The following is a 13606-nucleotide window of genomic DNA, read 5'->3' on the forward strand; positions in this document are numbered from 1 at the left end:
AAATGCTTATTTATACCTCTATTTTGTTTTTAAATGGTCACCACATTCATGGTCCCTGCTTGAGGTCGAATATAACTCTCAGTGATTAAACCATCAAGAAATTTGAGGGGAAAGCAGGACCACTACACAGAATTTAGATGATCAGCCAAGGTCATAGTGAATGGAAGACCAGGCCTGGTCCTAATCCTAACTTCTCTGTTGTTATGTAACCCACTTCTACCTCTTGCAATAGAGCCACAAGTAGGTCACTTTATTGATCACACACTTCAACCTCCATTGGGTGAATGTTCTTATTCCAAACAACTTTGCTAACTCCCTTAACTTCCTCCAAATCAAAGATGTGACTTTAAGAACCTACAAAGGGCCTGTGCTAGGTTCTCTTATTTTGCACCCGCAAAACATTCCTTGTTTCAATCCATTTCAGGGGCTACTGCTTTACCACTTTTTCTACGACTGAGGGATCTTGACAGAATGCATGTAGAAAGGTTTATAGAAAATACATGCAGGAGTAGGCCATTCGGCCCTTCGAGCCTGCACCGCCATTCAATATGATCATGGCTGATCATCAAACTCAGTATCCTGTACCTGCCTTCTCTCCATACCCCCTGATCCCTTTAGCCACAAGGGCCACATCTAACTCCCTCTTAAATATAGCCAATGAACTGGCCTCAACTACCTTATGTGGCAGAGAATTCCACAGATTCACAACTCCCTGTGTGAAAAAAACCCTTCTCATCTCGGTCCTAAAAGACTTCCCCCTTATCCTTAAACTGTGACCCCTTGTTCCGGACTTCCCCAACATCGGGAACAATCTTCCTGCATCTAGCCTGTCCAACCCCTTAAGAATTTTGTAAGTTTCTATAAGATCCCCCCTCAATCTTCTAAATTCCAGTGAGTACAAGCCGAGTCTATCCAGTCTTTCTTCATATGAAAGTCCTGCCATCCCAGGAATCAGTCTGGTGAACCTTCTCTGTACTCCCTCTATGGCAAGAATGTCTTTCCTCAGATTAGGAGACCAAAACAGTACGCAATACTCCAAGTGTGGTCTCACCAATGCCCTGTTCAACTGCAGCAGAATCTCCCTGCTCCTATACTCAAATCCCCTCGCTATGAATGCCAACATACCATTCGCTTTCTTCACTGCCTGATTGAGAGAGAACTAATCTTGCCTTAGAATAAGGACTTGCCCATGTAATTCAGGGCTGCGAGCCATTGGTACTATTTTCCTCTAAGGCTGGTAGATGCAGAAGCTTCAAAGCCGATTTTTGAAAAGCAAGAACACAAAAGGTTTCCACAAGCAGATAGGTTGGGTTTGTAGTCAGCCATTGTTTTATACAAGGCAGAGTACGCACAAGAGATTTAATGGTCTACTTTTGCTCCTTGTTCACATCTTTGAGTGGAATTCGTAGTGGTAGTTTTGCATGTCAAAGTAACAATCAAGGAGAAGGTTTCAAGTGTTACCAAAACAAATCATCACACCCCTGAGCACAAGCCACCGATTCTGACCTGTTAAGCTCACATTTAAATATTTTGCTATTGTCTCCATGATAGTGCATTACACATTTTGTGAAGAATAATACACTTTCAGGGCAATATTTGGATACTAGATTTCATGTTGATCCTATTGTTAACGGCATTTAGTTCACAAAATGCTGGAGTAACTCAGCAGGTCAGGCAGCATCTCAGGAGAAAAGGAATGGGTGACGTTTCGGGTCGAGATCCTTCTTCAGACTAAAGAAGGGTCTCGACCCGAAACGTCACCCATTCCTTCTCTCCTGAGATGCTGCCTGACCTGCTGAGTTACTCCAACATTTTGTGAAATAAATACCTTCGATTTGTACCAGCATCTGCAGTTATTTTCTTACCCCACCTATTGTTAATGGCTGTTTGCATTCTTGAAGCTGCAAGATTTATAAAACAGTTAATAGTCACCCAACTTTCACCTTTTACACTGCAATCAATTACATTCGGTACTGATGTTTATAGCTTATCGTGACTTCTCACAATTGCAATCAATAGATACTGGTATTTTTCAGCCATCTTGAAGAATGCACCAAATAAATTATGATGAACCCCAATAGCAAGCCGAGCATTGCAACATCATTAAAGATGTCAGAGGAAGCGTAAAGTGTATTAAAAATGGAGACGGCTGGGGCTTTCATAATGGACTAAATGTAAACGGAGACCACATATCCTAAAGAGTCAATGGTGCAGTAGCAAAAATGTAAAAAAGGAAAAATCTAATATTTGTAAATCGTGAAATACCTGCAAATTTTAAAACTGTGTAAACAGAATGGTAGAAATGGAATAGAAATCTCTTAAAGAAACTTACATGGTTTTAGGATTATACCAAGGCAGCTGATAAGACATATGCTATTAACAACTTTCTGTCTGTTTCTCACATGGCAAGTAAATAAATGAGCTGTATAGCGAATATTTGTAGGCACAGTTGTGCATTAATAAATGTTACTTGGTTGAGAGTGTAACACTTATGTGGAATAGTTCTTGTCTTGTTAATTCCTTTGGGGAGATTAATCAGAATAGACTTGCAATGATTATAAACTCCCAAGTAAAGAATCTGGAATGTTAATAATTCATGTTTGTTTATGCACATTAAGTTAAGGAAACTTGCATGGAATAGACATCTCAAGGAAACTTACATGGAAACGTACGTGGTGTGCAACGGGCCAAATGGCTTCCTTGTGCTAGAACAATTCTAAATCATTTAGTAATGGCAGGAATTAATTGGAGCAGAAGCCCAGATAGACCTTCAGCACTTGCACAATCTATATACTAAAACTCTCATTTGTTATCTTGTTTGTGACTGAACCTCAGCCAAAACGGTACACGATAGCGCGACAATTTTAGGCCCACATTGTTACTTTAGTGATAATGCAAGTAGTTTTATTGAAATGGGTCTTATATTTTTTTAAGTTATTCACATTTTAAAGTTTAAAAGGAGGGGAGGGGGAGGGGAGGAGGGAGAAGGAGGGGGGAAGGGGGAATGAGGGAGAAGGGAGAGGGTAGGGGGGGTTGAGGAGAGAGGGGAGGGGGGGGAGGACAGGGTGCTGCACCAATGCAGGAGAGGTTTGGGCCCAACGGGTCCACTTTGTCTAGTACCCTATAAAATTCTGCAACTTCAAATTACTCTAAACATTTGCAAAGTCACAGAAACAGTTTGATAACAATTTTAAAAATCAGGCGAGGAAGGCATTGGTTGTGAAAGAAATTCCTTTTGCTGGTCACGCACTCAACATTTCATGTGATGATATTTCATGTTGATTCAGGAGCCAACTTACTCGCGCAGCCTTGGGTCATTTTTGCCTCATTTTTGCACATGTTTGATCAAAATTCTGCACACATCTCAAATGCCATTTTAGAGTTTTAAGAGCAATGCCAAATTAGGAGCGAAATAAATTAGGATCCAAGAATTAAAACTTTTATTAGCTACCTGCTCTCTCCCTCTCTCTTCATCCTTCACTGCCCAATTCCCACTAACCCATGCAAATTTTGCGACCAATCCATGCATCTTTGGGATGTGGGGAAAAAAAACAATGTGCAAACTTCACAAAAGCAACAGTAAAGATCAGGAATGCACTCAAGTTGCTGGAACCGTGATACATGGTGCCATAAACTGGAGAAGATTCCATTTCAACATATGGCCAGAATGTACAGAACCAAACCATTCTAAGTTGAGCACAGCAAAATAAGATAAATGTTTTTGGAAATGCAGAAGAGATGTTGATATTGTTCGGCAATACTATGTTGATGTGCTGACATCACCAGCACGTGCATTTGCAGCAGAAACTATAGATTTTAAAGATTAAGGCTATTTGCCTTACAAAATTATTCATACAGTAAATGTATTTATTGATCATTCATGACAGTTGCTGGTGTTTTCTTATCATCTAGCCTGCTTGAGATCAATGTCAGGTCTGTGTCATGTTTACGGCAACTCATGTTTCATAAAAGCATACTTGAAAGGAAGTTGGCCAATAGTGCAGCTTCAATTATTGTGGAAAAATTAAAGTGAATTGCCAATGCCTACTGACCATTGAGGAAAAATTGTAGCAATTTTTACAAAAAAGTTATTTTGTTTTGGAAAGTGAGAGTGGCTCATAAAAACAAATGAATCCATGCACCATCCAGATACAGAAGTACAATGTTAATCCTCACTATCTCAAGATCCCCAAAACTTCCAAGATAACGGCAATGCAGGCATTCCCAAGTTGAACGGGGTACTAATTGTGATCAGCCATGATCACATTGAATGGCGGTGCTGGCTCGAAGGGCCGAATGGCCTACTCCTGCACCTATTGTCTATTGAAGTTCCTTCCATGAAGCCTATCCATTCACCAATCTCTCCCCGAATCCCATGGGATCTAACCTTCCGGAGCAGCCTACCTTGCGGAACCTTGTCAAATGCCTTACGAAATTCCAATTATAGAAACATAGAAAATAGGTGCAGGAGTAGGCCATTCGGCCCTTCGAGCCTGCACCACCATTCAATATGATCATGGCTGATCATTCAATTCAGTATCCCGTACCTGCCTTCTCTCCATACCCCCTGATCCCTTTAGTCACAAGGGCCACACCTAACTCCCTCTTAAATATAGCCAATGAACTGGCCTTAACTACCTTCTGTGGCAGAGAATTCCACAGATTCACCACTCTGTGTGAAAAAAAACGTTCTCATCTTGGTCCTAAAAGACTTCCCCCTTACCCTTAAACTGTGACCCCTTGTTCTGGACTTCCCCAACATCGGGAACAATCTTCCTGTATCTAGCCTGTCCAACCCCTTAAGAATTTTGTAAGTTTCTATGATCCCCCCTCAATCTTCTAAATTCCAGCGAGTACAAGCCGAGTCTATCCAGTCTTTCTTCATGTGAAAGTCCTGCCATCTCAGGAATCAATCTGGTGAACCTTCTCTGTACTCCCTCTATGGCAAGAATGTCTTTCCTCAGATTAGGAGACCAAAACTGTACACAATACTCCAGGTGTGGTCTCACCAATGCCCTGCACAACTGCAGCAGAACCTCCCTGCTCCTTTACTCAAATCCCCTCGCTATGAATGCCAACATACCATTCGCTTTCTTCACTGCCTGCTGCACATGCATGCCTACTTTCAATGACTGGTGTACCATGACACCCAGGTCTCGTTGCATCTCCCCTTCTCCTAAACGGCCACCATTCAGGTCTATAAAAATAAAATAAAAATTTAAAAAAATTTTAAAAAAAATAAAAATTGTCCCTAGTGGGTGTAGGATAGTGTTAATGTACGGGGATCACTGGGCGGCACGGACTTGGAGGGCCGAAAAGGCCTGTTTCCGGCTGTATATATATGATATGATATGATATACAATATCTACAGCTCTGCCTTCATCGACCTTTTTGGCTACGTCTTCAAAAAGTTCAATCAGATGTGTGAGACACAACCTCCCATTTACAAAACTATGTTGACTATCCCGAATCAGCCCTTGTTCATCTAAATGCATGTCTAGCCTATCCGTCAGAATACTCTCTAATTACTTTCCAACTGCAGCAGTTAAGATCATTGGCCTGTAGTTCCCTGCTGCCCTTCCTGAATAGAGGCACAACATTTGCTTCCCTCTAATCTTCCGGCACCTTGTCTGTATTTAACGGAGACTCATAATTCTGGGTGAGGGCTCCTGCAATTTTCTCTCCAGATTCCCACAGTGTCCTGGGATATATTTGATCAGGCCCAGGAGATTTGTCCATCTTCATACACATCAGGATGTTCAGCACATCTGAGACAGTAATACTGACTGCTCTCAGGACATTTCCAGTGACGACCTCAACATCCCCCATCCTGTCTATCTCCACAGTACAAACAGAGGAGAAATACTTGTTAAGGACCTTGCCCATCTCCTGTGGCTCCACACAGAGTTGACTGCTTTGATTCCTGAGGGGTCCCACTTTTGCTCTGGTTACCCTTCTTGCTCATAAAAGCAAATTCAGGTATAAAAACAAATTTGCTTATAAAACCAAAAACCGCGAGTTCGGGGACACTGCGCGGAAACAACAGGCCCATCGGCCCACCGAGTCTGCACTGACCACCCCGCACATCAACCATTATCCCACACACACACTATGAACAATTCACACTTATACCAAACGGTACGTCTTTGGAGTGTGGGAGGAAACCGAAGATATTAAGGATAGCTGAGTCAGGGGGTATGAGGAGAAGGCAGGAACGGGGTACTGATTGAGAATGATCAGCCATGATCACATTGATTGGCGGTGCTGGCTCGAAGGGCCGAATGGCCTAGTCCTGCACCTATTGTCTATTGTCTAAAATCTCAGGATTATCCTTCATACTATCTGCCAGTGCCATCTCCTGTCCCATTTTTGCCCTTCTGGTTTCTTTTTTTAGCTGACTTCTTAGTTCCTGTAGGAAAATAACTGCAGATGCTGGTATAAATCGAAGGTATCACAAAATGCTGGAGTAACTCAGCGGGTCAGGCAGCATCTCAGGAGAGAAGGAATGGGTGACGTTTCGGGTCGAGACTCTTCTTCAGTCTGACCTTAGTTCCTGTAACTCCTCCAGGGATGCACTTGATCCCAACCTGTCCCATGCCACCTTTTTATCATATCATATCATATCATATCATATAAATACAGCCGGAAACAGGCCTTTTCGGCCCTCCAAGTCCGTGCCGCCCAGCGATCCCCGCACATTAACACTATCCTACACCCTCTAGGGACAATTTTTACATTTACCCAGCCAATTAACCTACATACCTGTACGTCTTTGGAGTGTGGGAGGAAACCGAAGATCTCGGAGAAAACCCACGCAGGTCACGGGGAGAACGTACAAACTCCTTACAGTGCAGCACCCGTAGTCAGGATCGAACCTGAGTCTACGGCGCTGCATTCGCTGTAAAGCAGCAACTCTACCGCTGCGCTACCGTGCCGCCCAAGAGTATGTCACTAAAATCATTTGTTGAACCTATAGTCAGTAGTAAGTTAATTGATTTCCACTTGAACAAAAGCTATTGTCTTTGCCCCAGATATGAAGGTGAAACTGTCATCCAGATTTCAGCCTTGATAACATACTAATTAATTCAGATTTCAAATGCATGTGTGAACTTAGATGAGGGTATCAAGACCAACCAAGATATGGTGCAGAGTTGTAACTTGTTAACACTTACTATTTGAATGACAATTGGGGAAGACATTGGAAGGCAACAATTGCCGATGAAACTAATTTTCAGAAAATGTTAAAGTCAAGAGTAGAAGAAAAAATGTTCAATAAACCCTTATCGGTAGCAAACGTCCTGGGTGACTGGAAATGTGGATCAAAAATAGAGGAAATATTGTACATTTTTACTTTAATAAATGTACTTTAAAAACAAGTACAGCAACTAATTATTGGTACACTGGTTTTGTTGTTGATACCTACAATGCAATAATGAACTAAAAAAAACTGGGAGTTATTTTGTGTCTGACACTAGGATTACACTAACATCATTTTATTACAATTGATGTGTATTTTCAATCTGTTCAAACAGGTAGAGGGACAAAAATTAAATTTCTAGATAATTTTTCACCATATACACAGAAACAAATTAATGGAAAAATATTTTCATTTCATTTCATTTGCCTGCAATTTAATTTAATTTAATTTGACAGCAGGTAGGTAGAAACGAAAAATAATACTTTTTGAAGCTTGAATGAAAACAATACTAATTGTGATGTACCAAAACGTAACCAGGAAATCTATTTTGTTTTAAAACTTTTCTCCAACTTTTAACCCTGGAGAGATCATTTTAACAATTTTCTCCATTGTTTTCTTAAAGACTGACATCATTTCTCTTTAATACGGGCAAGGTTGTGCATTATCAGCAGTGTATACCTGTCTGATAAAGCAGTAGAGCCAGTCATCCAACACCATGGCTTGCATCTGACAGCAATGTCTGTTGGTGCTCACAGGGGGGGGGGGGAACCCCCCCAAAAAAAAAACCACTATTGGAGAAAAGACTGAATTGCATTTACATTTGCAGCATCCACTACCTCTAAAAATCAGCTACAGTAACTTACAAGTTTTCTTGAGTTTATCGTTTATCACAATTGCAAATGGATACTGCTCTGCGAAAGTACTACTCGTTTTATTTTATTCTGGCTTGGTTCTGCTGCTTAAAAGCAGAAAATAAGTTTCAATTTTCTTCAATCGTGGAAGATAAGTGTCTACGTGGCAGACACATTGAAATAAAAAGTAAGGGTAAAAGCAATTATAAAATATTAATAGGAAAATAAGCTTTCTTTTGTATCGGACCTCACACAACCCAAGGACATTCTAAGTGTACATCAGCCAAAGTGCATGCATCCAAAGTGTTATTAGGAAGCACAATTCAGAATGTAAAAGACAAATGGTGCCAACTAACTTTCATAAACAGCAGTGACCAGATAATATGTTTTGATCATTGTGGTTGGTTGAGAGGAAAGAAAATAGTCAAGGCACCAGAAGGGCCGAATGTGTAGGAGCCATTTTGCGTTTATTAGTTATTTTTGCATATTATTATTATTACCTTGTATCCTGCTGTAGTTTGGATACTATAGAGTTAATGCGATGCTTACGTAGGGGCTGGGCGGAGCTAGAGTGAGGGCAGTTGGGGACGTGCGGCAAGTGCGTGTGAGCCAAGGAGGTGCTGACAGAGGGTCAGCCAAATGTTCCGCCAAAAGATTCATTAGCCAAGATGTAATCGGCTGTAACTCTTATTGACAAGAAGATTCATACAGATTCCGCCAAAGTTATATCTGGCAGTTCGTATCGATCACATAGACTATGGTAAGATATGGAATTTTACCTAGCAAATCAATAGCTAGTCGATGACAAGAGATATGCCAATATGTTTATTGCACCTTCAAAATAAAGACAACTAACTAATCAAATGTCGAGGAGGGTCTCTGTTATTGATAGCTCGAGTTATAAGCTTATCGCTCACCCGGTCTATGCAAGTGGCAGCTTGGGAGCTAATTGATAGACGAGAAGCTGGCCGCTACACTATGCTTCAAATTAGTGCAATGGATTCTTTTTATATCCATTTGTAAAATGGACAAAAAAAGTTTGTTTAACTTCCAGATCTATAATATAGCGGCCCATTGGTTTGCATTCAATGTTTTGGAATGAAACACAACCCCTCAATCAGTCCAATTGTAATGACCTCTTCCTTTTTTCTTTACTTGAGAATTACATAAATTATAAGCTCTAAATTATCAATTGTAATTGATCGGGGGATAAAAACACTTCCATTGTGGGAAACATCTATGAACACCAATCACAGATGTTCTTGGGAAACATTTACGATTTTAGTTCACATTGGATAAGGTGCTTTATACAACCAATACACTTCTGTAGCTTTATTGAAAAACCTAAATTATCTATCTTTTGATAAAGATCTACTGCAATTATCACTTAAATTGTCTACCACATTTCGTTAAAATAAGGTAGGAGCTAGCCATTTCCTTTTTAAAAGAATTTCCATTCAATATTTTAAATAAACAAAGCTAACCTGCTCAATCTGGTGACATGATTTTGTGCTGCATCTAAAGCTATTTTTCATCTAACATAAACAAAATACACATTTTATGGAAACAATTCATTTATAAATTGGGTTACTTTGTAGTTGATGGACTTGATATTTGCTAACAGTTACGTATATTTCATTTGGAATCAAGAACACAAGAGATATATTACTTATTTCACAAGGACAACAAATTCAGCCCAATAAATATTTCATAGTCTAAACACCTACATGCTTAGAATAATTACGTTTAATGCATAACTTTCAATAAGTTTGTTAAGAGAGGAGCTTCTGCCGATAAATGTATACATCTTAAAACCTATTGACCCATAGGTTGTAGAGAAAAATACATCATTAGCATTTACAACTCATCTTAGGACTGAACAATGCATAGACAGATAAACTCCTCCCACCTGTCAAATTGAGGGGTTGCTGGTCAACCTCTGCCATCATTTCTGCGGAAATGGCATGAGATCTTATTCGTAGGCTTCCATCAGCAGTTTCATTTTCCTCCAGCATTTCACCAGAATTCATTCTATTCTTCCCTGCCATAAAAAGAACCAAATCAAATAATTTATTTCTGTTCAGAGTTAGACATAGAATAAATGTAAACATTGTTCATCTTATTCTCATGAACTCCATGTGTTGCATTTTTTTTTGTTTGGTCAGCAATCCTAGATATAGTCTTTGGCTCTTCACCATTTGTTTTTTAAAAGAGGAAAATTATAATATTTTAGAAATTAAGACTTTCAGAAAGATAAAAGAGATAACTGAAGACCAATGTTTGGCATCTTCCATCCTTCTGAGCAAATGTCACTTCAACCTCATGAATGAAATTATATGATAGAACTGATAGAGCACCACTTGGAAAGAAAGAAAAGGCAAATAATAACCATGTCCCATAAATCAAAAATTGTATTTCACTTCATTCAATGTGCCAAAAATATAAAATATTTCAGTCTGAAGAAGGGTCTCGACCCGAAACGTCACCCATTCCCTCTCTCCTAGATGCTGCCTGACCTGGAGTTACTCCAGCATTTTGTGATATCTTGGAAAAATATAAAATACTTCACTTCAAACCAAATACCTTGCATAATATGCATTAAATAATGTCAATTTCTCAAATACCTGCCCAGCAAGTGCTCATTAACGTTTCAAACATCTTTTATTATTACATTTCAACTGATTATTTCGGTTTCTTCCAAACATCAATATTCCAATGCGAAATGTTACCATAAGCATGTTCAATATTCTTCATACGTTTCGTCTGATCAAGAAGTTGCCCAATTAGTAGCGGCTAACTCTGTTTGATGTTCAATAATCCAGTTGACTGGTTTTAAAACAATCACTTACTGGAGTTTAATATTTTTACAGTACAGTGCGTTCACTCTACATTGTAAACTGTCTTTTTAGATCAGCCCGATTCATACATCCGACACATTTATGAAAAATACCATCTGCCAAACAGCGACTCGGATAATAATTGTCCTGACCATTGCTGTGTTTCGAGGTCTGCCAATTTCATTACGCCTTTTTTTCCCCTCCAGGTTATCAGCACCTTCAAAATAATGGCACTGCCATCAGATAAACGTGCTTTTCGCTGAACAATCTGATTTTTTTTAACCCCCCCCACTCCTGTTTCGAGACAAAACTAAATAAATTTAACTTTAATCTACATATATAAAAGTGCTTCCATTCCTCCACAGCGTGTTACTGCAAACTGCGGGGAAAAAGAAAAGCAGATATAAATAAACGTGATGGTTAACATGTTCCAACAAATGTCTGGACCTGGGAACTCGGTGATCTGAAAGACAAGCAAACATCTTTCATGGAAACGCATAAATTGTTATTGAACGAGGCATCTTTTCAGATGCGTGCGTACGCCAAAGCTGGGAATGGAAAACTGCATCGATGGAGAGAGAGAGAGGGGGGAGGAGGAGGAGGAAGAAAAAAAAAAAAAGCCATCGCCACTTTAAAGAAAAGAGAGCGGTCCAGCGTGTTGAGTGAAAAAGGCAATAACTGCAGATAGGCTGGGTAATTAAATTAAATACCTCCAAACAAGTACAAAGTCCAGTTAACGCGCGGCAGCGGACTGGACTGCCTTCCCTCTGGGTTCCCACGGCGCAGCTAAACAGTTAGCAGTCACATTGTGTGTCCTTTCGCTTGCGACGGGGGGGAAGAAATAAAACACTTTATAATCCGTCCCGATTGACTTTTCTTGTAATGGCATGAATGTATTTAAACATTGAGGAAATATTTCCAGAAGAAAACATTTGCAGAACAGGGAATATTGATCAAAATGGCGGAGCGAAGAATATTTACAGCACAAATGTTGAATGAATGCTCTAATCTATTATTATATATATACATTACAACACCGGTATAAAAAACAAAAAAAAAACAATTAAAAAAACTGGCGGCGGAATTTCCAAAATATTGGAACTTTGGCGGGTTGCTATTTTGCAAAGTGACATCCATCCCCCAGATATTCCGCGCAGTTATCCTGCAGAAACGTGCGACTTTTTCGAGTTTACATGCAAGTGCATCGGAAATGCAATGTGTAGTATTGTGCAGGAATGTTGGTTTTACAAAGGGCTTGGGCGCAACAACAAGAAAAAATGAATGAAACAACGGAATAAAAGCAACTACTCGAAAACTGCACGTTTTTCCACTGAAGGGTTTGTATTTTGTCCCCTGGAAATTGTGAAAATTGCCCCTTCCTCCCCCCCTGAGGATAAATTGTTTAAGTAGTTTCGATTGAAAACCAGTCGACGGTAATTCCCGCATTGAACGTCGTTAAAACTAAAGAATATCTGTCAGACAGTGAATCTGGAAACGGAAAACTGTCAGAAAAGTGTGAAACAAACTCTGTTGGATTCTTTGAGTCAAAGGCTACAACCGCATATTGCTGTTTTTTTTTCTCTTTCGTTTCTAAAATGAAAGAAATGTATTTCACGCTGAATTTCCTTACCAGTAGAAAGCTGCAACACTAGGCCTTTTTTTTCAGCTGGGAGAGAGAAAGAGAGAGGGAGGGAGGCGGGCAAACTACAGGCGCAGGCGCGGAGAGTACGCATTTTACTCGGAGCAAGCAAAGCAACTCCACCTGACACTGAGCAGACGGCGTCGAGAAAGGGGCAGGGATGCGAGCATTCCACCTGTGCTGGAAGCAAGAGGAGACGAGGCAAAGAGTGAAGGCGTTGGGGATTCACCTGGGGCTCAGGGGGAAAGAAAGTCAGGTGGGAGGATTCACCTGAGACTGATTGATGGGTGGGGAAAGTGTGAGGATTCACCTGAGACTGATGGGTGGGGAAAGTGTGAGGATTCACCTGAGACTGATGGGTGGGGAAAGTGAGAGGATTCACCTGAGACTGATGGGTGGGGAAAGTGAGGATTCGACTGAGGGGTGGGGAAAGTGAGGATTCACCTGAGACTGATGGGTGGGGAAAGTGTGAGGATTCACCTGAGACTGATGGGTGGGGAAAGTGTGAGGATTCACCTGAGACTGATGGGTTGGGAAAGTGAGAGGATTCACCTGAGATTGATGGGTGGGGAAAGTGAGGATTCACCTGAGACTGATGGGTGGGGAAAGTGAGGATTCACCTGAGACTGATGGGTGGGGAAAGTGAGAATTCGACTGAGGGGTGGGGAAAGTGAGGATTCACCTGAGACTGATGGGTGGGGAAAGTGAGGATTCGACTGAGGGGTGGGGAAAGTGAGGATTCACCTGAGACTGATGGGTGGGGAAAGTGTGAGGATTCACCTGAGACTGATGGGTGGGGAAAGTGAGGATTCACCTGAGACTGATGGGTGGGGAAAGTGTGAGGATTCACCTGAGACTGATGCGTGGGGAAAGTGAGAATTCACCTAAGACTGATGAGTGGGGAAAGTGTGAGGATTCACCTGAGACTGATGGGTGGGGAAAGTGAGGATTCACCTGAGACTGATGGGTGGGGAAAGTGAGAGGATTCACCTGAGACTGACGGGTGGGGAAAGTGTGAGGATTCACCTGAGACTGATGGGTGGGGAAAGTGAGAATTCACCTGAGACTGATGGGTGGGGAA

At 40.9% G+C, this 13606-nt stretch overlaps 1 protein-coding gene across 3 annotated transcripts in view; it reads right to left on the minus strand.

Moving 5' to 3' along the window:
• l3mbtl4 (L3MBTL histone methyl-lysine binding protein 4) overlaps nucleotides 1-12586 on the minus strand; it is a 262599-nt gene extending 250013 nt beyond the window's left edge. For 2 of the 3 annotated variants that reach the window (XM_078398236.1, XM_078398234.1), the window contains exons 1-3: nucleotides 12517-12586; nucleotides 11597-11707; nucleotides 9959-10090 (exon numbers count right to left, since the gene is read on the minus strand). In XM_078398236.1, the coding sequence (XP_078254362.1) occupies nucleotides 9959-10079 (121 nt within the window). In that variant the 5' untranslated portion in view covers nucleotides 10080-10090; nucleotides 11597-11707; nucleotides 12517-12586. The remainder of the gene's footprint in view (nucleotides 1-9958; nucleotides 10091-11596; nucleotides 11708-12516) is intronic. The other variant, XM_078398235.1, reaches the window with a different exon arrangement.
• Nucleotides 12587-13606: the final 1020 nt, after the last annotated feature.

The sequence above is a fragment of the Rhinoraja longicauda genome, chromosome 4 (genome assembly GCF_053455715.1).
Source record: "Rhinoraja longicauda isolate Sanriku21f chromosome 4, sRhiLon1.1, whole genome shotgun sequence".
In the NCBI taxonomy this organism is placed as follows: domain Eukaryota; kingdom Metazoa; phylum Chordata; class Chondrichthyes; order Rajiformes; family Arhynchobatidae; genus Rhinoraja; species Rhinoraja longicauda.